General features: G+C 47.9%; 2 protein-coding genes and 1 long non-coding RNA gene across 4 annotated transcripts; 2 read left to right on the top strand and 1 right to left on the bottom strand.

Annotated features, from left to right (window-relative positions):
* Positions 1-1,498: 1,498 nt before the first annotated feature.
* Positions 1,499-10,632, bottom strand: CCDC106 (coiled-coil domain containing 106). Of its 2 annotated transcripts, none has more exons than XM_081168431.1 (7): positions 10,203-10,632; positions 7,965-8,038; positions 7,093-7,195; positions 6,661-6,783; positions 5,608-5,784; positions 5,036-5,236; positions 1,499-3,341 (listed from the first exon to the last, which is right to left on the bottom strand). In XM_081168431.1, the coding sequence occupies exons 3-7, from the start codon at positions 7,157-7,159 to the stop codon at positions 2,929-2,931; spliced, it is 981 nt and encodes a 326-aa protein (XP_081024557.1). In that variant the 5' UTR covers positions 7,160-7,195; positions 7,965-8,038; positions 10,203-10,632; the 3' UTR covers positions 1,499-2,928. The 2 variants fall into 2 exon arrangements, with proteins under 2 accessions (XP_081024557.1, XP_081024558.1); XM_081168432.1 differs by lacking the exon at positions 10,203-10,632 and adding an exon at positions 9,590-9,942.
* Positions 10,633-18,259: 7,627 nt separating this feature from the next.
* LOC308572420 (uncharacterized protein) lies at positions 18,260-23,375 on the top strand. The gene is made up of 2 exons (XM_081168448.1): positions 18,260-19,457; positions 22,489-23,375. The coding sequence occupies exon 2, from the start codon at positions 22,532-22,534 to the stop codon at positions 23,288-23,290; it is 759 nt and encodes a 252-aa protein (XP_081024574.1). The 5' UTR covers positions 18,260-19,457; positions 22,489-22,531; the 3' UTR covers positions 23,291-23,375.
* A 9-nt stretch (positions 23,376-23,384) lies between these two features.
* On the top strand, positions 23,385-25,329 carry LOC308572429. Its single transcript, XR_014001753.1, has 2 exons — positions 23,385-23,575; positions 24,799-25,329. It is a non-coding gene; the product is annotated as an uncharacterized lncRNA (long non-coding RNA).
* The last annotated feature ends 880 nt before the right edge of the window (positions 25,330-26,209 follow it).

Genomic DNA, 26,209 nt, shown 5'->3' on the forward strand with positions numbered 1-26,209 from the left:
GGAAGTCTTTTCCCATTTGCCTCCCTTCCTGCAGAGGAATATTTGAGGTCATTGGGAGAGTCAAAATGGCTTCAGGATTGCTCTCCCATACTATTTCCGACACTTAGTTCATATATTTAGATATGTGTGCATTTATGAATATTCTATATATGAGACCTTAAAGTTCTTCTAATAATGCCTACGGGGAACTCTTAAAAACAGGACACGAACACAGCAACAGCAGCAACATTCTCCCACCTAAATGTGGACTCCCAAAGGGAGTAGCCATCAGCTGCATAGTGGATGCACTGTAAAAGGGGGCAGGACATTGTTTTCAAATTCTATGCCATGAGTCATAATTCACCCACAAGGCAGAGGTTAATATTCGCTTCCATTCATACTGCTTTCTTATTCCTGTAGGAGAGATAGGCTCTCAGGTTTTTTTGTTTTACTTTATGCGTTTCACAATTTCAATGACTGCAACACTCATGGCTACAGATATGACTGGTTTCCCCCTACAATGGCTGGAATACAACCACTTTTTTTTTTAAGTTGGCTGCAACATTTGCCAAAGTATAGGTACACCCATGCCTTTCATGATCTAGATCAGTGGTTACCAGAACCAGGATGTGCATATTCTGGGCTGCGCTTCTCCGTGAGTCAAAGCACCCAAAAACACGTGGCTTTGGGCGCTGCATACTCACGCATTTTCGGACAGTTGATGGGTATATGCCCTGGACCCCAGAGTGGGTTAGATGGACCCCCTGAGGGGTCTGCGTACCACCATTTGGGAGCCACTGTGAAGCTCTCCACACACCCCACTGAGGTTCTTTAACAGCACATTTTCCCTCCTGTTCCTCCAGTGGGGCTTTCATAGGAGAACTCCACACTAACAAAATGCTAAGTTCACCAAATATGAAGGAAATCCCTTTTCTGAATCAGGCACCTGTGTTTCTCTCCCACTTCCTTTGCTTTCTATTGCACATTTTTTCCCACTTTCCAGAGAGTAGCACCACAGCTTCAAGATAACTTTATCCAATGCTGTGGCAAGGGTATTTCATCGGACAACTTCTCCACGTCACTGACATACATTTATTCCATCATGGAGCCCAAGGCAAAGTATATGTGGTTCTCAGGCAGTCAGCCATCCAGGCACAGACCAGACCCAGACCTGCTTAGCTTCAGTAAAGTAGTGCCTTCCTGCATTTTTTAGGCCACACCCTGGGACAGATGTTTCTATGCCAAATTCTACTGTGCCATTTAGTGTACATTTCACAATAAATCTCTCATCCTCACACCAAAACTGAGGGCATGCCATTAATTTTACAAATCGGTAACAAACTGAGTAACACCCAACTTAACTCTGACTCCCAGATAATATACAGCTGAGGATTTGAATCGGTTGCCAACATCCAGCTCTTCATCCCCTAGTTCCAAGCCAGGAATATCCTAACTAGCCACAAATTCACACATTTTTGCAGCAATTACACAAACATGAAAAATTAAAACCACACATTGCTGAGTTTTATTCAAAACGCTTTAATTTAAATCCTCTTAGTAAATTGTTGGTTTTTTACATTTTCCTTTTAAATTATTGTTTTTTTAACACAGAGGAAAAAACTGGGTGATAAATTACAGGCACAGTGGAAACAGTCCATTCATTACACTGAATAAAGGGGAGACATCCCAAAGGAGCAGAGAACAAACAAAACCCTTGCTCACACATAAGGTGGCAGCTTGAAGCCACAGAGGTGTTGGAGTGTACACACAGTCTCTGTCTCAGGAAGCAAAAAGGAAGTGCAAATGGATTGCCACCAAACACAGCCCAGCTTCAGAACCTGGAACAGGAAAACATGAAAGAGGGCAGGTGGTGTCCATGGCGTTAAAGAGATGCAAGGAAGCCTTGGGATGTGGGAATTTCTTTGGGAGACTATAGGGAATTATTTAGAGGCAGCCAAATGCTGCAGTTCATTCCTCCAGGCTAAGGACTGTTATAGCAAAAAGGCAACAGGAAGAGAAAAGCTTAAGAAGGTGCCAGTAGCATTGGATGTAAAAGAAAGGAGAAAGGAAGTGGCCAAGAGGCAAGACCACTGCAGCCTGTTCAGCAATCGCCCTCCAGTTCTAGTCTTGCTTCACAGCAGGCTGGAAAGGGGAGGGGAGCAGTGAGATGGCATGTGAGGTGGGTAAATCCATTGTCTACGCTAACTTCTTAAGGAGACAGGCATTGCCTTCAGGGGAAGGCCAAGCCATCTTGAGCATCCCTGCCCCAAGTTCTGGAGCTGTTAAAACAAGCTCGCAAACACACACACTTACCTATGGCAAACACAACTGGCCTCCGAGCAACAAGGCAGGGAAATTTTTGCCAATGTTTATTCAGCCCTTTGGGGCTGCTGACATGCCACAAATAAGCAGTATGCAGGGGAGTGTTGTGTAAGAAAAGTGTGTCACCTCGTAGCTTATTTGCAAGGCAGCAGACACCGTCTCTGACGAATGCCTTGGCGGTCCTATAGGTGTTACTGTACATGCACAGCCAGTCTGAAGCAACCTCTCCACCACAGCACTTTACCTATGAATGGGATGTACTCTGTCCCACTAACCTGCTCCCCCGCTACTCCCACTGGGCAGTCATTTTGCCAGTTCTTAAGATGGAAGCAAATGGAGTGAATTTAATCCTGTTCATCTCTCAGTAGCCTTTAACCAGCTGACATATAAACGGGAGCGCCTGGTCAGATGATGCTTCCCAAAGAGATGATTGTGCCAGGATAAAAGCATCCCACTTGCCTTACAAAGGCGGAGCTTGCCTTTAGCACTAGAAACTGTGGGAAAGGGTGAAAGGGGCTGACAAGGAAGAGCCCCAGGGGAGCACAGCAGGAGCTTCCTCAATAACTAGACAGAAATAAGAGACTGGAGGGCTGTCAAAGTGGGTTCAGGCAAAGCCAGGAGGGGGAATCATCGCTTAAAGCAGTCAGCAATGGGTGGAGGGGGTTTGGTTGGAGTAGTGGGCGAGGGTAAGGAATTGCTGGCCACCGGGCCGGGGGCGTCCGTTTTCCGCTTGAAGCGGTAGGTGATGGGCAGGAGGAGTTTGCTTTTCTTCAGCGCCTGGACCTTCTTGAGAGTCTCATCGTCCAGAGCCATGAAGCATCGGCGGGAATACTCCAGCAGGCGCTCCTTGGACGAGTCAAATTCGCCCACCTCCGCCACCTTTTCAGGGGCTACGATGAGGAGCTCAGCGATGGGCGTGGTCAAGGCCACAGTGTTACGGTCCACACGGTGGTGCTCAAAGGCCCGGCTCATGCTTTGCAGCTTCTGGAAAGTGTACAGGATCTTCTTGTAGCGGCACAGCACCCCATCCACATCCTTGACTGCAGCGGGGGCGGGGGGTTGGGTTCAGAGGAGAGGGCCCCAGCAGCGACCCATAGACAGGAGCGTGGGGGGAAAGAACAAGAGAAAGGGTTGAGGAGGAGAAATGGGGAAGCATGGCCACTCGTGAAAACACCCGAGAGTTGCGAGAGGCAGAAATCACAGGAAATGGGAAGGACCGACAGAAGGAGGCAGTGACCCGATGGAAGCCAAAATTTGGGAAGCAGAGTCAAATATACCAGCACCAGGGAAGGGGGAAGGGAAGGGAACAGCCCAGGGACCAAGCAAAAAAACAACAACAAAAAACCAGTAAGTAAAACAAGCAGGCAATGCAGGTGTTGAACATTGAGGAGCAGCATCCAAAGATAAGAAAAGGAGGATATGCAGAGAGAAAGGATGGAAGGTGAGAGAAAGAAGAGGTGGAGGAGAAAAATGGAAGCAAGTGATCGTGTGCGGCAGGCCAGCCGGTTGATTTGCAACAGGAAGGGGGGGAAAGAGTGGTGGAGGATTAGGACAATGGGAGAGGAGGGTGGAGAAATGTGAGAATTGAACAAGAAATGAAGAAAAAGAAGGAGAGAACATATTATCGCAGCAATTTATCAAGACTTGATGCTTTTGTGAGGGAAAACCTAGAGGGGTGGGTGAGTCACAGGCCAGCGTTTCAAGAGGCATTCCTGTTTCTCCAAGGGTCAGGATTCCTCTCCTCACCTCCCTTGGGCTGCCAGAGGGAAAGGAGGGGTCAGAAGGCATGGCAGGCCCGGCCAGGCGACTAGTCCATGCAGAACTGCTCCCAGGAGGATCAGCTGGGCCTGGGAGTGGGGAGCTAATGCACGGTGCCGTTTCCTCGATTTGACACAGAATCCCCATCTCAAGGGATGCTGCCTGAGATGCTGCACCCGGCCAGGGCTCCTCCTGCAGCCCTGGTGTCTATGACGAGATTTGTGAGCTGAGGAAACAAAATTCCCCATAATTTGTCTTGCTGCTGTGACTCAGTGGGCTGGAGTCCCAGAAGTTTCCTTTCTCTTGTTCCTAACGTAACTCCTTTGCAGGGAGGGGAGGTATCCCAGGGGCATTTCCCTCCCCTACTTCCCTCTGGTGATGCTTCCGCCTCCATCATCTTCTTCCCAACCCTGTCACTATGGAGTGAACCACTGGAGGTTACGGCCACCGCCAATATATGGCTATGGCTACCACTGTTTCTGTCCTGGCCCCTTTCCTCAGCAAAAGTGTCTTCCACTCCTCAGGTGGGTCTTGAACCTTCGTCCCAGATGGGCTGTGAACTTTGTGAGCTTTCCTTCCTCCCCTTTTGAGCACCACATTCTGAGCCAGTTGTTGAGCATGGGGGCGGGGCTGAATCCATGCCTACAGGGGATGCCTAGGGTCCAGCAATAGCCTGGTCATCGCTGTCTCTGAGCCAGTGGGACTGCTAAATGGGGACACAGTAGTGGCATAATTTTGTGTGTTGGTGGAGGAAATGGTAATGAATTCTTATAGAGAAGGAATGGTGATTTTATGCTGGAAATCTGTTCATATCTGTCACCTGGAAGAACATCTCTTTTCTGTATGGTGATCTATTATTTTAATGTGTAATAGGTTGTGTGCCACAGAAGGGGGCAGGGACCCTCTGCCTTCAGCTCTGTAGGCTGAAACGGTGGTCCCTTACTTGAACACATACACACACCCCATTGCCACTCACCTCTCTGCCTCTCGCGGACTTTGGGCTTGGCAAAGCGCCGCCTGTTGACCCCTCCTTTTTGCTTCTTGTGCTCCACGGAGCCTCCTTCCTCAGGGCCGGCACTCATCCAGGAGCCCATACTGTCGTCGTCGGTCACATCCCCGTTCCGGCTGTCAGACACCTCGGACCGCCGTGGGAGCTGCTTGCTGCGGCAGTGCTCATCTAGGGCGGAGGGGAAAGGGCAGGACGCATCAGACAAGCGGGAGACAGAGGCCCGCCATAGCACAGCTAGAGTCAAGCTCCTCAAATCAGAGAACCCCCCAAAAACACAGCCCTTGACTCTCTAACACAGGGACCTCCAACTGGAACTCAGTTCAGGCCCCTTTCAGGTGGATGCCATTGCCATTCTAAGAACCAGGGAGGGGTTCATGGTGAGTTCTTTTTCTAGAAAAATAGCGCTGCGTCCTACCAAGGTGCCTTGGCTGACCTTCCCCCGGCCCTTCCTCCCAAGAGAATCCGAAAGGCCCCCTCCCAGCAAAGCACTGCCCACCCACCCACTCAGCCTCCGGAAAACTCGAGAGTTCTCGAGTTACCAGCATCCAGACGGGCGCAGGAGATGAACTTGTCTAGCTGGCAGCGCAGGAAGTCCCGTTCTTCCTCCAGGTCCTCGATTCGCTTCTGCAGCCAGGAGTTCCTCTCCAGGGCCATGTGCAGCTGAGTCCTCAGGCTGGTCACCAGGGTCAGCGAGGGAGCTGGCATCTCCGGTGTCTCTGAGGGCAGCACAGTTATGTCACGGCGGAAGTTCGACTTGCTCACAATTACTTGCTTCCCCACTTCTCTTCAAACACCCAAAGGTCCCGCACCCAACTCTGCCCAAAAACCTTTCCAAACCCTTCTCGCCCTTCCTGTGAGAAGCAAACGGGGCAAGGGAGATTTGCACCTGCCTTATTGAAGCCATAGCCTTCTTTGCATCTAATACAGTGGTACCTTGGGTTACAGATGCTTCAGGTTACAGACTCCGCTAACCCAGAAATAGTACCTCGGGTTAAGAACTTTGCTTCAGGATGAGAACAGAAATCGTGCAGTGGCGGCGCGGCAGCAGCAGCAGGCCCCATTAGCTAAAGTGGTGCTTCAGGTTAAGAACAGTTTCAGGCTAAGAATGGATCTGCAGAACGAATTAAGTTCTTAACCTGAGGTACCACTGTACTTTGATTTTCAGCAGGAGTAAATTAACACATACAGTAATTGATTTCTCTCCCCACCCCCAACCATTCTCCTCTAGTCCCATTTGAGTTTCACCTTCTTTAAGAAACTTTAAATGTTTGATTGTAGAAGACAACCGCTGCTGAGCTCTGCAATGGGAACTGGAAAGCAAGCAAGCAGTGCCTACAACAAAATGTTGCAGTGTGGAACCTGCACACACCTACACTCCACAAACACCACTTTTTCTGCTGTGATTTCTGAAATGGCGGCGCCACTTTCTAGAAGTGCCGTAATTGTGGAAGTGACAGCAGGTGCATATTTACTTGAGGAATGGCAAAAAACCGGGTTTCTTCAGGCGCCGAGTCACCCAATGAGATCTAGCACATAGTTAAAGGGTATTCGTTCATATATTACTGACAGGAAGCGGGGGTATTGTTTCTCACCATCAAAATTCTGAGGAGGGCTCAGACCATAATACAACTGTTGCTGAGTCTGAGTCTGCGATTCCATTTGGTGCGGCTCGTCCAAAGGTATGGCTATTTTATAAGCTTCATTGTCTTCCTTCACTGTAAATATCAAGAGTAGGGGAATTGCGGGGGGAGGAAGGGAAACAAATGTAAGAGCCTAAGAATACTCACCCCCTCCCCCCTTTTGTAAGATCAACAGTCTCAAGGCAGACAAAAATATTACCGGACGTGACTTTGAGCTAAATTCCCATTGAAATCAATGGCACACATGTTCTCATCAACTGAGCTATCCAGTCTGCAACCTAAACCCAATCAATTTGGCCCACTACTAGGAGGGGAGCAGTTTCACCCCTCTGCCACCCTCAGGGCCTTTGAAACCCACCCCTCTCCCATCAGACATACACTGACCTTGCTTTGCTCCCGATCCACGACGTCCCCTAGTTGCCCGTTGGTGATGGTGGTTACTTTCGGTCATTGTCCTCCCTCCCCAGGTGGGACGGATGCTGCTAACCTAGAGAGCAGGAGAGGTGATCTAACTGGGCAGATCTGCCTGATATTCTGTCTCCCCTATATTTTCCTAATGAGTGAACTCCAAAGCAGCCTTCCCTTGTACCCTGACAAGAATCCCCAGCCAAGGAGCCCCTCTTTTTTGAAAATTTTTGCTCTTTTCAGAGAACATTGAATTACAGTCTTTCAGGTATGTCCTCCCATTCTATAAATGTATAATACCAATAATGCACATTAGCAGCAGGATGGGGGGGCGGGGATAAGGTGTAGCTCTTCCTAAAAATAGCTGGGAATTGCATATTTGAATACCCAGTGCTTTAAAAAAAATGTTTAGGGGTACTCTCATTATGACTCAAGAAAATCACCATTTTATAGTTCAAATCGGGGGAAATACTGTAAATACAGTGAATGGACAAAAGTACAAAGATTCACAAAATGTTTAGGGGTATGTGTACCCCTGCATTACCCCAGAAAAAAGCACTGAGAATACCTGACAACAAACTAGGGTCCATGTCATGATGGGCAGGTGGAGGTTCCCATCCTGCTGGGTGCTGCCTTACCAAATCCCTCCAGAAGCCGTCCCACCCCACCCCAACAATCCATTTTGATAGGTTACCTGGCACGGTAATGACATCAGATGACTGACAGATGGGTGGCCCTGCCCACCTTTCAAAGTTGGCCTATAGGCTGCAGGGATATAAAGATCTGACTCACCAGGTCAAAAAAGTTCCCAGGTACCCGCTATCTCGCACTGTTTCCAAGAGGATAGCTACCTGAGCCAGGGTGACTTGGGGATCCAAGATCTTCCACACAGCTACCTGCCCACTTAGGAAATAGCTCCAAACACCTGGACAGAGGCAAGACAGGGAAATTAATAGGTTAGGCCAGGAGATCCCACAGCAACAAAAGCAGGCAGGGGCACTGCAGTGGAGCGATGCCCACTATGAAATAGGAGGTGATCCCCGGAAGTGTTATGTGCAACAATCCTTAAGGGGTGGTGGGGATGTGTCTTTAAGAGGGACCCACACACAAATTAGACTTGGACACAAGTACAGAAATTGTTTAGGGCTGGAAACCACATTTTCCTGTAGCTTAGCTATGCCTGCAGAGTTAAGGGATTGTATGTGGGTGGCAGTTTGGGGGATGGGGGAGAGATAGAACCCCGCTTCCTTTCAGTTCAGTTCCCATTCTGCCACTAACTTGCACAAATGCACACCTCTCTTGTGCAACCTCAGTCAACAATACAATGCACATCTGTTAATAACAGACCATTATATAGGGATGGGATCCAATCTCTTATCAGATCCAGCCCTCAATATTTCAGCAGCTAGACTCTTAACCGGCTCCCAACACTGCAGAATGCATTCTCTATGTACTGCACTGATGCAGCTTACAATTATTATTTTTAATGCAGTAGAATAGCCAATTACTAATTAAAAAAAACACTGGATGTTACAATCCTTTCTGTATGTTGATATATTATTGCATTTGCTACAGCATTTTCCCAAATGGATTAAAATGTGCAACTGGCAATACAAACAGTTATCAATAGATAGAAAGATGAATCCATTGCAAGCTGCCTTGAGTTTCATATTTCCATGGAAAGAAGTGGCATAAATATAGAATAGAATCATAGAACTGTAGACTTGGCAGGGACAGCAAGAGTCATCTGGTCCAACCCCCTGCAATGCTGGAATCCTTTTGCCCAAAGTGGGGCTTGGACCCACAACCCTGAGATTTAAAGTCTCATGTTCTACCAACTGAGTTACAGTATATGTTTTAATAAATAAAATAAATGCATTGCTCAGATCCATAGCTACAGGGGCAGTGGGCGGCAGAGAGGTGGCTAACTGGGGTTTTTTTTGCCCCGGGTGAAGCCTCCAGAGGAGCTCCATTGAGGCTCCCAGCCTCTGTGTGTGTGTGTGTGTGTGTGTACGCACATGCACATGGGGGTTTGCCAAAGTAGGTCATCAATCCAGGTGGATAAAGCCTAGTTGCTACTTGCAGGCTCCAGTTCTCTATTCCTTGGCTTGGCCACTCCCTCCTTGTCACACAGACTCTAACATGCTTACCTAATGGAAACCAAAATTTGAAGCAAAAGCCAACTGACAAGTAACTCAACCAGTGGAGAGAAGGGAAGTCACAATATTCTTAGGGGTGCCAGGGAAGCAACCAGGGTGATGTGTCCCTCCTAGCCTCCTCTGGGACATTGCAATGCATTTGGGGGCACACCTCTTGAGATCCTGAGGTGCAGTTGTCTCCGGCCGCAAAATATCTTGGTCTGAGCCACCTCTTGGAGTCCTACAGGTGACTATCACCGCCTATCTAGGCCCCACAGTTAACATCAGCATGTCATTTGCCTTCCTTCCCCGCCAGTCATTGACCTTTGCCCACCTACCCGTTTCCTCATTGCCATTACTTGGGTCCTTCAATGATGTCCAGACTTGCCTGCCTTCTCTCCGACTCCAAACCAACTGGCCACAGCAAGGCCTCTCTCTCTCGCCTCCTCCTCCCGTTTCCCTGCATCCTACTAGAATCTCGCTAGTAACCAGATACAAGCTTCTCCCACGCAAACTCCCTACAGCAGGCCGGCTCGAGACGACGTCAAGGAATTGCCTGGGATGGAGGGGGGGTCTGTAACCCTCCCTCTCCGCCCCACCCGCTATCCCCCATCAAATCGGGCCTTTGGCAAAAAAAACCAGAGCCCACCACCACCACTCCAAAATGGCCCCGGCTGCTGCCCTGTGATGAAGGATTCCTCCCTTCCCGTCCCCAAATGACGGTGGTGGCGACGCCCGCGCCAAGACTTTGGAGACGCCAAAGGACCCCCGTGCGCCCTCGGCGCTGCGCCCCGAGACTTGGAAAGCATTACGCACGGGATGCCTGGGGGTCCGATCTCCCGAGAACCAGCAGCGGGGTTAGCGATGGGCAAGGATCAAGTCAAGGTGTGTGCAGGGGACCGAGACTATCTCTCATAACCCCTCGCTCCTGCCAGGGCACGCAGTTCTTACCTTACTCTTGCAACCGCATCCACGCCGGAGCGTCCCAAACAACAGCTCCGGGCTGCAGCTGAGCAGGGGAGCGTCTGTAAAGTGCAGCAAGAGGAGGTGGCGAGGAAAAGGGAGTAGGAGGAGCGAGCTTTGTAGTGGGAAGGGGGGCGCACGTCGCCGGCTGGAGGCAAAAAAATAATCTAATAATTCACAGCAATCCCTTCGTTCCCGGAGGGCAGGTTTGAACGTCTAAATGAGCCATCACGGATCTAGCAGCACAGATGCACGCAGCCGATGTCTCCTAACAAGCGCAATGCTTTGCACGGGAACCTGTTCGAGCTGCCTAGCTTGCCAGAAACCAAGTGAAGCACGTGCACCTGTGAAACAGCCTCCGGGAGAAAATGTTGAGGCTTAGTACAGTGGTACCTCAGGTTACATACACTTCAGGTTACATACGCTTCAGGTTAAAGACTCCGCTAACCCAGAAATAGTGCTTCAGGTTAAGAATTTTGCTTCAGGATGAGAACAGAAATCGTGCTCCGGCGGCGTGGCGGCAGCAGGAGGCCCCATTAGCTAAAGTGGTGCTTCAGGTTAAGAACAGTTTCAGGTTAAGTACGGACCTCCAGAACGAATTAAGTACTTAACCTGAGGTACCACTGTAGAGGGAATTGTCTCCACAAGGCCCTCCCAACTCTTCTGGCCCTCTAACCAGCAATCAAACACGCAAATCACAATTGGCCTTGCTTACAAATCCAGTATTTTTTTCTACCACGTGTAAGCCTTAGAGGTTGCTCAGTCTACCATGCTGCCATGGTCCAGCCTTGGAACATGTTAAGTACCAAGGATGACAGGACCTCTAAGCATGTGCCAAGAGCCTTCCCCACACCACAGTCGCTGTTACACATGGGTGTAGCCAGGATTTATGTTAGCGGGACAGGTTTTATGTGGGGGGGGGGGCGCAGAACCTCAGTTACTTAAGGATTTTTATTTATTTACTTGATTTAGGAGGGCAATTGCCCCCACCAGCTGCGCCCTTGCTGTTACCCTGTTTTATCTCACATTAATAACCAAAAAAATTGAGCCTGATTTTCAGGAAAGAAAGATGTGACTTACGGTTATTGCAGCTTGGTCTAAAATTCAGGTCCTGTGACAGCAAGAGGAGCCTGGGATCTAAGGAGTGATGCCTGGCAAATCAGGGGGCTGGTGGGAAAGTACCTAATGGTACTTGGGAGGGGCATAAGGTGGCATCTAAGGCTGCCAGGGCAGAGCCAGCTGATGAACATGGTGAGCCATGAAATTGCTAGAGTGATGTAACATTAAAGTGTGTGGACTACATTTTTACAACTACAACTCTTTTTATGAGTGGAATTATGGGCCCATGTTTTACTATGCACTTAATTAAAAGTTTTTCAGCGAGCTCTGGGTCATGAGATCACCATCTCTGCTGTAGGTGATACCCATTCAGATTTCCTTGAGCATTCCCTCCTTCCCTGTCCTTCTATAGTGACCTGTTTGCCACCTGTCTCTTCCTGAATTGAAGGAGGTCAGAGGCCACCTTGAGGTCCACTATAGAAGAAACGTCTGCTGTCAGGGGCACTAATGCCTCCGAATCATAGGCGCCGACTCCATGGGGCCTGAGGGGGCCCGAGCCCCCTCAAAAATTCGTTTGGGGGGGCTCCGCCCCCCCAATAATCTCGGGCGCCCCTCCAGCAGAGCGCCGCCGCCGCCCCTCCCCCAGCCCAAAATGCACAGGGTCGGGCTGCATGCCTCCTGCCCTCCCTCCCGAGCAAAAGCTCCACCCAGTTTCCTTCGGAGCTGATTAATAGGCGCAGCACGCTCTCCCCTATTCGCTCACGAGGAGGCGGCGCCACTTTATCTGCATATTCATGAGCTTATTTATTATTCATGAGCTTTCGCGGGCTCCCCCAATATTTTTTATAAGTCGGCGCCCCTGCTCCGAATACCAGCTGCTGGAGGAAAGAAACCACAGGTGGAAAGAGCTGCTCTTGGGTTCAGGTCCTGCTCTGAGCTTCCCCCAGGCATCTGACTGGCCACTGTGAGAACAGGGTGCTAGACTAGATGGGCCATTGGCGTGATCCATCAGTGCCCTTCTTATGTTCTTTCAAGATATAAAAGGACTAAATAATACCCATAACCTGTGTCTAGCACCTCCTTCCCTCTGATCCATCAATAAAATATAGATCCAGTGCTTGCTAGTACCACAAAAACATTCAGCCAAGGCACAATTCCTCATGATTTTTCCACGTGACTACAAATAACAGAACACATATGTGGATACAGAGGTGACCTGTGATTTGATTGTGCTTTTGAGGGGATCCCTTGTAAAAAAAATTAAGATGAAGGTCCATAGCAGTCCTGGAAGGCAATGAATCTATAGTGGTTATGGTTCAGTCACCGAGGAGAGATATGAACTTTGATTTGATGGTGAGTTGTGGGAGGGTGGCAGGGATCTGTGAGGGAAGAAATGCAGTTTCAGTAGGAATTGTTTTGTTGGATCCATCTTTCCTCTCTCTCTCTCTCTCTCTCTCTCTCTCTCTCTCTCTCTCTCCAGGAAAATGAAGTGACTAAGTTTCCATTCACATTTTCTATCCTTCCGCTGTCACCCCCTCTCTTCTCCCGCCTTCTGTGATGCTCCATTTTTCTGCTCAGCTGCCAATGTGAGTCCTTGAAAAACACATGGAGGTGGAACAAGGAAACAGCATCCCTCTTCCAATTTCCTCCTTCACCTCAATGTGCTTTTAAAATGGGGGGGGGCAGGGAAGGAAACCACCCCAGTACAAAGGGGCCGGTGAGAAGGAGGCACAAAGGCTTTGTGGGCTTCATGTTGCCACCCCCAGATGGAACTATCACTTATTTATTATTTATTAAATTTGTATACCGCCCTTCATCCAAAGGTCTCGGGGTGGTTCATAGCATAAAAATATAGAATACGCAATAAAAACAAGAACATTTTTTTTTAAATGACACACACACCCCAAACACAGTTAAAAGGATTTGTATAGAAGAACATATTTCTTAACTGATCATGAAATGTGGGCCAGTGTCTCCACTGTCACAAGCTAATTGTCACCAAAATAAAGACCAGCAGTTAGACTTTGAGCATAACTATAATTCATCCACTCTCCCCCACAAAAGAAACAATTCAAGCCACAATTGTACCTCTCAACATCTAGGTAGTTGGGTGGGTTGAGTAATTTACCCCATAAAAGGGGGCTTCTAAGCTGGCCCAGCCCAATAAAGAGAAATTTGTGAGAGGGAGGATGAAGAGGTTGGATGGTTGGCACCTGTCTGTCTCAAGAGACAATGGAGTGCACATCAAGGGGTGAGGTCAAAAGTGAGCTCCCTGGAGAACAAGCTGGGCAGCGTGTATGGAGCTCCTGGGCTGCCCAGATGACAAGATCATCTCAGCCTCGCTGACGTGGTCCAAAGGCAAGACGCTTGGCTGCAGGAGTTGCTGGAAGGAGCCATACAAGGTGCCATCTAATTGTCTTAGGGGCTCCACTCCGGATTTGTGTAGGGTTTACTCCTTCGGCTTTTCTTCTCCCAGAGATATCCCGCAAGTCAGCGGGGGAAGAGGAGACATGTCATAAAGATGGCTGTGGAAGGATGTTGGGGAGTCTGGAGTGGGGGAGAATGCTGCAACATGCCAGAACAGAGCCTAGAATGTGCAGGAACAGGCATGATTTTAACACTAAAACCCGTAATTAAGATTAAAAATAGGATCCCAATGCCTGGTCATTATCCTAGTGGGTGGGAGAAGTCATGTGGCAGAGAGAAGCCTCACCCTAAACATACCACTTTATCATCCACCTACTGTCTTGTCTTTGTGTGGAAGTGTGTTGGGGGAGAGTAGCTGTGTATTTGTTTCACACCATTGTGTTTCCCTCTGCATCTGTGCATTTTTGTCAGGGTGATCAGAAGGGATGTTTGTGTGTAGAATTCACATTAAATTTCTGCAGTGGAACAGTTAGTACCAGCCAACTTTCCCATGAGTGGTGATCCAGATCTGTTGATGTCCTAACCTGATCTACCAATTTGTGATGCACTTATTTTATGAATATAATTTTATTGTTGATTCTAAGCTGTTTGCTGCCATATTTTTTCTTAATGTTGGTCATCTATAAGAAGGATGGAATCAGCCAACATGTCACAAAGTGTGGCAAGATTTTGAGTTCTCTAGAACTCTTAAACAGACAAGTTGTTATACAAAGCAGGGGGTGAGTAAGATGAGACAAAAACCCCAAAAATACAAAAGTTAAGCTGATCATGTAGCCATGAGGTCAGCAGAAAATTTTTGTACTTTGGTTCCAGTAGTAGATAGGTAGCCATGTTGGTCTGCCATAGTCAAAATAAAAAAATTCCTTCCAGTAGCACCTTAAAGACCAACTAAGTTAGTTCTTGGTATGAGCTTTCGTGTGCATGCACACTTCTTCAGATACACTGAAACAGAAGTTGCCAGAACCTTCTATATAGTGAGAAGGTGGGGAGGGGTGTTACTCAGAAGGGTGGTGGGAATGGGGGATAGGCAGATAGCTGAGAGAGCCTGTTGACGACTCTTAACGACTGTAATAGGTCTTACAGGAAGAGGCAAGGGGTGAGAAGGTGAGAAATGGTTTAGTCATGTATAGTGAGATAAGAATCCAATGTCTTTGTTCAGCCCAGGTCTTTCCATGGTTTTAAGTTTGGTAATGAGTTGTAATTCAGCAGCTTCTCTTTCCAGTCTATTTCTGAAATTCCTTTGTAGTAAAACAGCTACTTTGAGATCTTGTATAGAATGTCCTGGGAGATTGAAGTGTTCTCCTACTGGTTTCTCTGTTTTGTGATTCTTGATGTCAGATTTATGTCCATTTATTCTTTGGCGTAAGGTTTGGCCTGTTTGTCCAATATAGAGAGCTGAAGGACACTGTTGGCATTTGATGGCATACACAATGTTAGACGATGAGCAATTAAATAGTCCCGAGATGGTATGTGTGATGTTGTTGGGGCCAGTAATAGTGTTGTCCGGGTGTATGTGGCAGCAAAGTTGGCATCTGGGTTTATTGCAGGCTCTGGTGCCAGTGTCTGTGTTAAGTCTGGTTGTAGTATTATTGTGGGTTAGGAGTTGTTTAAGATTGGGTGGCTGTCTGTAGGCAATGAAAGGTCTTCCTCCCAGAGCTTGAGAAAGAGAACTGTCATTGTCCAGGAGAGGTTGTAGATCTCTGATGATGCGTTGTACTGTTTTAACTTGGGAGCTGTATGTGATGACTAGAGGTGTTCTGTTATTTTCTTTTTTGGGTCTGTCTTGCAGCAAGTTCTCTCTGGGTATCAGTCTGGCTCTGTTGATCTGTTGTCTAACTTCATCTGCTGGGTATTTTAGTTCTGAGAAGGTTTGCTGTAGATCTCTTGGGTGAGAGTCTCTGTCTGTAGAATTGGAACAGATGCGGCTGTAACGTAGTGCCTGGCTATATACAATGGCCTGTTTGGTATGTTTGGGATGGTAGCTAGAGGCATGTAGATATGTTTGTCGGTCAGTTGGTTTGCGGTATAAGGTGGTGTCTATGCGCCCATCCTGTATTTTTATAGTAGTGTCCAAAAAATGTATTTCTTGCATAGATTGATTCATTGTAAGGTTGATTGTGGGGTGAAAATCATTAAATTTCTGGTGAAAGGTGTCCAGGGTCTGTTGACCATGTGTCCAGATGATAAAAATATCGTCAATGTATCGCAGGTACAAGAGAGGTTTGAGTGGGTAGGAGTTCAGGAAACGTTGTTCTAAATCTGCCATGAAGATGTTGGCATACTGTGGGGCCATGCGGGTGCCCATTGCTGTGCCGCTGATCTGAAGGAACAGGTCATCACCGAATTTGAAGTTGTTGTGGGTAAGGACAAATTGGCAGAGTTTGGTGGCAAGGTCCGCTATAGTTTTATCTGAAATGGTGTTCCTTATAGCTTGTAAACCATCGTTGTGTGGGATGTTGGTATACAGAGATTCCACATCCAGAGAGAACTTGCTGCAAGACATCAAGAATCACAAAACAGAGAAACCAGTAGGAGAACACTTCAATCTCCCAGGACATTCTATACAAGATCTCAAAGTAGCTGTTTTACTACAAAGGAATTTCAGAAATAGACTGGAAAGAGAAGCTGCTGAATTACAACTCATTACCAAACTTAAAACCATGGAAAGACCTGGGCTGAACAAAGACATTGGATTCTTATCTCACTATACATGACTAAACCATTTCTCACCTTCTCACCCCTTGCCTCTTCCTGTAAGACCTATTACAGTCGTTAAGAGTCGTCAACAGGCTCTCTCAGCTATCTGCCTATCCCCCATTCCCACCACCCTTCTGAGTAACACCCCTCCCCACCTTCTCACTGTATAGAAGGTTCTGGCAACTTCTGTTTCAGTGTATCTGAAGAAGTGTGCATGCACACGAAAGCTCATACCAAGAACTAACTTAGTTGGTCTTTAAGGTGCTACTGGAAGGAATTTTTTTATTTTGTACTTTGGGTTGTTGTTGTTTTTTAAATTTACTTATTGCATCTATATCCCACTTTTATTTGCTCAAGAAGCTCAGGGTGGCATATATGATACTCTCCTCCCCCCCCCCCCAGTTAATCCCTACAACAGCCCTGTGAGGTAGGCTAGGTTGAGAGGTAGTGATTGGCCTAAAGTCACCCAGTGAGCTTCATGGCAGAGTGGGGATTTGAACTGTGATCTCCTAGTCCGACACTCTACATAGCTGATGAAGAGTTCTGGAGAACTTTGTGACAAGTTGGTTAGTCTCAATCTTTATTGACCAAAATATAGCAAAAAGCAGCAAGCTTTCAAGTATCGCTAAATGTGGATTTTGGAGTTTGGTGTGCAATCTCCACCTTGAAATTTAGTCTACAAACTACCAGTAATCTGATTTCTACAACATCCAACTTAATTTCTGTACTTTTCCTTTTCCTAGACCACCCCAATCTCACCTCTGCTTTATGAAATAGTTTGCCTAATGAAGAACTCAGGAACAGTGCTTGCTAGTATTTCATGACATTTTGGTCAGCTTTAATAAACTTACTGCCCAGCTGTGGATCTCGCAGTTTCATCACAATTGTGATCTGCTCCCTGTCCCTGAAGGGGATGAGATTGGCAGTGTCATGTTCCTTTCTCAGTGGCCACTCCAAAACTGTGGAATGATCTACCAACTGAGCTACATCTTGCCTTAATGTTATACAGTACTCATTTAAGAGGACAGTGAAGATGTACCTCTTAAGGACACATGAAGCATAGCTGTCAACGTTTCCCTTTTTTAAAGGGAAATTCCCTTATTCCGAATAGGATTCCTTGCAAGAAATGGGAAAAGTTGACAGCTACGACATGAAGAGGCCTTCTTCATATGCACCATGAATAAGGAGGCAGTGATGGGAATGGCTTTCTCTGAGGAATGTCATCATTCCCCATCACACCTTCACCATTCTGCGAAAAGCTTCACCTGTTGCATCTATGTAAAATCACTGTTCCTCAGCCACTGGGCTTGACATTTCACCAGGGCAGAAAACACCACTGGAGAAAGTGGAGAGTGTGTTTGTGGAGAGGACCTAGATAACACGAAGCAAGTGTACAGGTAGCAGAGGCTTAGGGGATCGAGTGGGCAGAAGCTGAACCCATCACTCCTGGGTGCACTGTGTGGTGGGAGAAGGCAGAGCTGGGGCTAAGCCCGGGTGGTGAAGGACTTGGAGGAGCGCAGGAAAACAAACGGGGTTCCTGGTCCTGAGTTCGCTGGACAGGACTGGCTTAACTTCTTGCAGCTCTTTACTCGCGTCTGTTTTCATGGAAGCTGAGCCTCGCTGAAGTCCGTGGACGTAACTTCGTCCCAGCAAAAGTACGCGAAGGGTTTCACGTACTCGGGGAGGAGAGGGGAGCCACAATCTTCTCTCTTCGCGCCCCGCAGAGCTTAGGGATGATGGGAGTTGTAGTCCAACAACATCTGGGGACCCACAGGTTGAGAAAGGCTGCTCTAAAGGCTCGTGTGCAGCCGGGGGGGTCCTGCATACAAGATACATAAATCATACGTGTATTTACATATGCATGCATTAATTGCATCGCTTCCTGCAATGCTTCCCAAATGCTGAGCGCAGATTCAGGGGCTGCGCCAAGTTCTGGAGAGGAGGCGGTGGAGGGAAGGGAGGCGAGGCAGGGTCTCCGTGGGTCGCGGAGGCGAGCGCCCTCGCCCGGGGGGGGGGGCAGGATCCCCCTTGGCTCTACAGAAGGTGCGCTAGAAGCCACCTCCGCGACCCGCTCCCTCTGTGCGCGAGAGGACGAACGTTAATCTGGGAACCTCTTCGGCGTGAGCCGGTGGGAGAAGCCGCCGCGTTTCCGTCAGGACACTTTTCGCTGCGACACCCACCTCCTCCTCCTCCTCCTCCTTCCCCACCACCTCCAACCTTCCCCCCAGGAAGAGCGAGGTAGAAGCCCCCCTCGCTTAGCCCCACCCTGACAGAGACCCTCCCCCCCTCCTCAGGGCACCCTGGGGTCTCCCCCCCCCCGTCCTTAGTTTCCCCTTCTCTCCCCTGAGGAGCCTGGGCTGCTGGTGGGCAGCTGCAGGGGGAGGCAGCGGGGCAAGAGGGCACCTGGCTCTGGATGCCCACGGCTTTGCTTTCTGGGGGGAGCGGAGGGGCACCTGGGGAGGCTTACCTCCCTCTTATCCTAATATCCCTCTCTGCTATCAAGCGGGGCGGCGGGTTGGTGGGTGGAGGCTGCTGTTGCTGCTGTTGCTAAACTGACGTTTGGAGCCGGATGCCAACTCCCCGAAACCTAAAGGCTTGGATCCTTTTACCTTTGCCAGAACGTGCGTGCCTGCTGGATAGGTGCCATATATCGCTTCCTCTGGATCATTGCTGCCGGGCAACTTTGCTGCTTCTTGGGTTGCTACTTCTAGATCCGCCTGCCGTGCCTCGGGTGCCAAGGTGGCATTGCTCAATCCCTTCCTCTTTCTTCATGGTAACTTTGGACCTGGGCCACGTTCTGTTGCCGGCTACGATCCAACATGCGCCCCGGATTGGTGCCGCTAACTGTTTCGCTCGGATCCGTGCCATCCACTGCCAGCTAATACTGCCGCCTTGGATCATAGACTGGAAGACCCCTCTGTTCTCCACCTGGACATTACAGCTTACTTCACGCCAGGATGGAAGCAAAGGGCATGTTCTGGTGCCTGCCTCACCTTGGCATGAGCTTTTGGTGCAGAAATGAGAGTTGAGATTGAGACTTTGGAACGCCACCCAAGCAGGGTAAGTTTGGATCCAGTTCTTCATATGGAGGAAGGGGGCTAACTGAGAGAGAAGGTAACCTGGGTGTCTGCCAAGAAAGATCTTTTGGAATTTTGATGCCAGTCCTTAGGCTGTGTGTAAGTCTGCAAGACTAGGAGTTTAGGAAAGCTGTTGCATAACCTAATGACAGGTGGCCTATATTAGCATGTTGATGGAAGAGCCCCAGAGCCCCCGGATGGAGGCAGTTGATGCCTACAGAAAGTGGAAGTGCTCCAAGTCCCACCCACCCCACCAAAGCTCTCCCACCATATCTTCCCTCAGCTCCACCCACCAGAGCCATTCCCATTTATTCCACCCCAGCTTTGACCATATGAATGACCAGTGGTACCTTGGGGTAAGTACTTAATTTGTTCCGGAGGTCCGTTCTTAACCTGAAACTGTTCTTAACCTGAAGCACCACTTTAGCTAATGGGGCCTCCTGCTGCCGCCACAACGCTGGAGCCCGATTTCTGTTCTCATCCTGAAGCAAAGTTCTTAACCTGAAACACTATTTCTGGGTTAGCAGAGTCTGTAACCTGAAGCGTATGTAACCTGAAGCGTATGTAACCCGAGGTACCACTGTATCAGTATGCCTCTAAACACCCTGCTTTGTAAGCTTCCCAGAAGCATTTGGCAGAATGTTGGACGAAACCAGAAATGGAGGACAGGCAGAGGAGACGTGTGAACCCCAACCCCACCTTTGACCACACATTCACACTGCAACACAAACTGCTTGCAATACTTTGGTATAGCTGAGGTGTAATAATATCAGGACTTTCCCCCCAACAGCCTCAGGTCAGGGATTCTCACAAACTTCTAGGTGTTAGTGAAGAGGTATATAGATACTATAGACCTAGATTCTGGCACTACATTTCCATGTTTTCTAAGTTCTTTCCATTTTTAGTGGTTCCTTCTCCATGTTGTAACCTCTCCTCCCTCCTTGCCTGAGTAGAGGATGAAATCTTATCACATCTTCCTACTGTGGCCTTTTAGACAGCATTTATTTAGATAGACCCCCTGCCATCTAACTCTGCTGTAATGGTTGATGGTATTATATATACCTGCTATAGATGGGCTAGGCAGGGTTTTTTTCTGTTGAGGGCCACATTCCTTCAGGGGTCATCTTTCAGGGTGGCCAAATGCTAGCAGTAGATGGAGCCAGAATTGATGGGAAGAGCCACAGACATATTTGTTCTGGCTTAACTAATCTGGAATAAACATCACTCTTCTTCTATTTTCACCACTTTTACTTCAAATTAAACTACCACCTCTATACAGGTCTACTCAGAAATAAGCATCACTGGGTTTGATAGGGTTATTCTCAAATAAGTGTACAAATACTTTTTTTAAAGTACTGTACAGTATAACAAACCAATACAGTTAATGTTCTGGAATGCATTTCCTCAAACTGAACACTGAATACTGGTATACTAGAACATTGGATAGAAGTATGCTTTTAATTGCAATTATTTTTTGAATGTTTTAATCTGTTTCTACTTTGTTTTTATTTTTGAATTGTAGATCTGTTTGCCGTCCTGGGCTCATTCGGGAGGAAGGGTGGGATATAAATTCAGGAAGTGATAATGATTATGATGATACAGCCAGAAAAAAATTAAAACCAGTTTATATGTATCATTCAAAATCTTTCCCCTTCTGTTGTTGTTGTTTAGTCGTTTAGTTGTGTCTGACTCTTCCTGACCCCATGGACCAGAGCACGCCAGGCACTCCTTTAAGGGGAGGAGGAAGAGAGAGAGGGAGAGGCAAAAGATGGAAAAAATAAGGAAGAAGCCAACAGGAAGGAGGAACTCAGGGTGGGGGGGGGATGGAAGTATGAGAGTCCAGAGTTCAGAGGAAGCTGGAAGCCCCATAAAACAATGTTGGGGGCTTTAGATCACTCACCTGTAGCCTACAGCTCAATAAGATCTGGTTCTTTCCACAGATGGTAAAAAACAAAGGTTGCATTCACATTCTACTTTGTACAGTATGTGTCTTTAAGGGTTTTGCTAGGAAGCTTCCTTGGAACTCAACATGTGTGAAATCTCCAAATCTAGGGAAGGAGCAGCCCAGGCAAGTGTGAAGTCAGTCCCGCAATGTCCAATAGGAACAATACTTAATTAAATGTGTATAGGATTGCAGGGTTAGTAGCTTTATTTGCTGGGGCTGTAAGCTTCATAAACGAACCAGCTAAAATTTTGCAGTCCAGTCCTGTGCTTGTTTGCCAAATTCAAGTAGATTTACTGCCAAGTAAGTGTGCTTAGGATTGCAGCCTTAGACCTGCCCGGGAGTAAGTCCCATCAAACAAAGTCTTGTTTCCATGTAAGCATGTGTGACTTTGGGCTGTCGATTGAGTAATCAGTAGACACCAAAGTTGTTGGGTAGTGTTGTACAGTAAGGACGCAATGACTTATTATGTGTAGATATTGTGGTTCTGATATTGGTGTACCAAGCGTGAATAAGAAAACATTCAAAATACCTCCTATTCTAAACAATGAGTGGTAGCTGTTCTTTATTACGCTGCTAGCTATATTTGGTTTCTCTAAAGGGCTATATTAGTCTCTCTAAAAAGCATCTATATTGAGGGTTGGTTATAGGCTATTTATTAATGGAATTGTTTCTTTTTAAAAAAGACAAGTGGGTGACAAATCAGTTGCAGTACAGCTCTTTTAATTGGCTGGCAGCTAGGGCTGAAGTCCATATAATGATAACCGTTTCGTAATTTTTGATCTGGCAGTATATCACAAATCCTCTGTGTGTGAGCATTATGCAAAAATCACGATGTGGGAAAAACTGTGATGCCAGCTAATACCTCTACATAGCTCCATCCTTATTTCAGACATTGTGATATATCAATATGTTTTGCTATGTTTAGCTGGTGATATATCACAATGTTGAAAACTAGATATTGCCCAGCCCAACTGGCAGCCCTACATAATTGCAGCTCTAAAAGTTGTGTGACCCATATGACTCCCCCCTCCCACTTTTCCCAATTAATGTGCTTTCTTTCTTATTGCAGACTTGGCATTCCAACCCAAGGGAATACACATAAGGAGATACTTATGGAGCTGCAAAGACATTCCAAGTCTATAGGAGACCCCCAAAGACCACCAGAAACCTTGGAACCCCTCAGTCCACAAGAGCCTGCAAGCCGTGTGGGACAACCCATCAAGCTGGAGCTGGGGGGTGAGGGAGGGGGTGTCCAAACATCGCCTCCTAAACTCTCTCGCCCGCCATTGCCTTCTCCTGGTAGCGCCCTCCTTCAGGGATTGAATGGGCTGCCAGGAGCAGGGAGGCGGGCACTTGTTCCTGGAGGGACAGGAGGCACAGAACAAGGGGAACCCTCTCGACTGGGGCGCTACTTGCTGATTGACAGCCAGGGGCTGCCATACACAGTGCTGGTGGAAGAGGGGGTGGGAGCGGCAGGGGACCCAGAAGGGGGCGGGAGCGGAGGGTCCTTGCGCAAGGTGTACAGCTGTCCCGTGTGCTCACGGACATTTGAGTACCTGTCTTACCTGCAGCGCCACAGTATCACCCACTCGGAGAGCAAGCCCCACGTCTGCCGGGCGTGCGGCAAGGCCTTCAAGCGCACGTCCCACTTGGAGCGCCACAAGTACACCCACTCGGGCCGGAAGCCCCACCAGTGCCCCATCTGCCAGCGCAGCTTCCGTGACTCGGGGGAGCTCTCGCACCACCAGCGGGTGCACACGGGGGAGCGGCCCTACCAGTGCGAGGCCTGCCACATGCGCTTTGGGGAGCGCAACACCCTCCAGAGGCACATCCGCCGGAAGCACCGCCTGCAGCTCCTCCCGACGCCGTAAAGGCCAGCCTTTTCGAGACTGAAGTTGTGCCACGAGAGGCATGAGAACCTCGCTGCCCACCCAGGCCTTAGACATCTACCACCTGGGCGCAACCCTAGCCTGCAAATGCCATGTCTTTATGGACCTGATACTTCTCCATTTGCTGGCCCAATGACTAGCTGTTGCATGGGGAAAATGGGAATGGAGAACCTCGCCCACCTATGCCACAAACTATCCGGCATGCGATAGCCAGCTTGCAAAATCCCAGCTTAGGTCCCTCCTGCCTTCTCAGGCCGCAAGGACTTGGTATGGACACACTGGCCTACCTTCCGCCTTTTGTAGAACCTTGTCTATCCCATCTGTCTGTGCTCCTCGCAACCTGGCAGGGGGATTCTTTGCCTCCTGCTTTGTCCCCACCCGAGTTTCCACTACCCCCGTAGGTCACTCACATCCAGCATGATTCACGGGCCAAGCTCTGCAACACAGAGCATTGCCTTCTAGCATCTGTTTCTGCCACGGTGTCGTAGGGAGAAGTTCTTGCGGCATATTGGGGATATGTGGAGGGAGGAATCCAGCAGACCCTGCCTAGAACCTGCATTATGGCGCAGACACTGTCCCCTCTGTGTATGCCTGGAGTGTATGCTATCATGCAGAATGGCAATGCATGCCTGTTAAAAACCTCCTCATCTGCAGACTTGGCTTTCGAATCTACTAGGGGCTAGCCCTCTCATGTATGCATTGTGACCCACAGACACAGTACGGAGACCTCAGCCTGTCAGGAAAACTAGTGCATGCCTATTTTAGGAAGATCTGCTTTGCTTTCATGCAGAATTTGGTTCCAGATTAAGAGCAGGTGGTGGGCAGCCATGAAGAGAACTCTCCTTACTCTACAATAGCCATGCAGGGCTTCTAGTTGAATTTAGCGAGAGGTTCAAATCGAATCTGGCAAATTTTGGTTCTTTATTTTGAGTCCCCTGCAAGGGTCTCCTACAGCTGCATGGCTACTTGGTGTACGATGGAGGCTGTGGCCTTGAATCCTGACATTCCACCTCAAGAACGCCTGGGCCCAAATTTCTCCCCCTCCTTCCCTTACAATAAAGAGCCTATTGAAGGAGTATAAGCAAGAGGCTAGAGAAGGCTGGGTGAAACATCAGCTGAATTCCATGTGCAGGAAGAAAGTCACTTTTCTTTAAGGCAGTGCCCAAATTACAGGGGAGCCAGAGAGGGCCTGGCACCCTTTACCTGTTGCAGCAGTTCCCTTGGCTACTACTTTTTGAAGGCTACAGGGGACCACAATTTGGCTAAAATTAGAAGGAGTCCGGGGTTGGGGTTTTTTTTTTTTTTGCATTTCCTTAAGGCTCCTCCTAACCTGCCCTTCCATCTATAAAGCACTGCTTTAATGAATTCTGGCTCTGCATTATTACTATTATTTTAAAAATCTAGATGGGGAGTATGGGTGTTGAAGGATGGAATATGGGATATTCCCCAACTTACCAGCCTTAACAGTCTCTTATTTCCAAACCCTCCAGATTTTTCCAGGGAAACAGAGTTGGTGATTCTACATTCCTTCCAGCGGCTGCTGCTGCTGCTGCTGCTACTGGTAGTCCAGCCTCCAGATCAGATCCATGTGTGGACCCATCAACTCTGGTCAGGCCTTGTTTTCTTCTGCTCCCTAATTAGAACCATTTCAACCAGCTTCCCAAAGAGTTGCAGGCCACGGTCTATATACTTACGGGGTGGGTGGGTTTCAACCCCAGATATGCAGCAACAGAAAATGTTGGTCTTCATCCCAGGCTTACTGCCTGTGGGATGTATGTGATAAGACTGCTGTGGTTTCCTACAATAATTAACAAACATAGAATCTCTGTTTCCTCGACAGGGAGAAACAATCAGGAGACATCGATATACAGGCATGTGTTCCAAGGTATCGGCTAGCCTGGTACCTCCAAAGCTTGCCAGGGAGATTCCTGGATCATGTTTCCTCTGCTTCATATTTAGTGTGGAATTTTTAAACTGTGTGTGTCTTCCATTTTTTTTTTAATTAAAAACAATCCTCTGGGGTTTTGGTTCATCTTTGTGTGCTAAACGAATAAAGTTCTGCTGTGTTACTTCCATTTCGTTGAGAGGATGTAGATCCGTTGGCAAGAATTTAGCCCTTTGCTGGATTTGAGAAGAGTGCCTTTCAGCTGTGTAACTTCTAGACATTTGCAAAAGGTCTTTTCTCAAGATGTGGAGAATCACTTGATTTCCTTGAACATAGAAAGGGGGGTGGGTAGAGCAGCTGCTCTCCATTGCAGATGGTCCTAGGTTCAATCCCTGACCTCCAGGTAGGTCTTAGAGAAACTCCACTCTGAAACCATGGATTGCCGCTGCCTGGCATTGTGGAGCGGACAAAACAGACGGCTCAGTGGTCTGTCTCGGCTTTCTCTAAAGAGGTTTTGTTGAAGGAGGAAGTGTGGGATGCACACTGAACGTAGCATCCTTTTATGATTTTTTTTTTACAAAAACCAAATATGCGTCAAGAATCTGCCAGCTGAGTACTCAAAATATGTAAATCAATAAAATGTAAGTATATCACTTGTTTTGCATAAGCTTTCTCAGCTACATGCTTTATTATGAACCCAACATTTGCATTTCCAGAGAATTTGGAATGCTTATTATTTTAGTTTTAAAAGCTGGGTATGTTAGCCTACCAGGATAAAGCGGTACAGGAACATGAGCACAGAGGTCATAGAGTAAATGCTTGTTTTCCCAGCTTGACCCATACATTGGCCAAGCAGTCCAGAACCTTGCTTTAGGGGAAGGGATGTGGAATGAAAGCAGGCATGCTTGGAAATGTAAATTCTCCTTTGAAAAACTGCATACAGAATTGTTCAAAGCAAACTGACATCAGTTCAGAATATGTTTTAGGGTGTACATACTGATTCGATGACATCCTGC

The sequence above is a fragment of the Podarcis bocagei genome (genome assembly GCF_964188305.1).
Source record: "Podarcis bocagei genome assembly, chromosome: 13".
In the NCBI taxonomy this organism is placed as follows: Eukaryota; Metazoa; Chordata; class Lepidosauria; order Squamata; family Lacertidae; genus Podarcis; species Podarcis bocagei.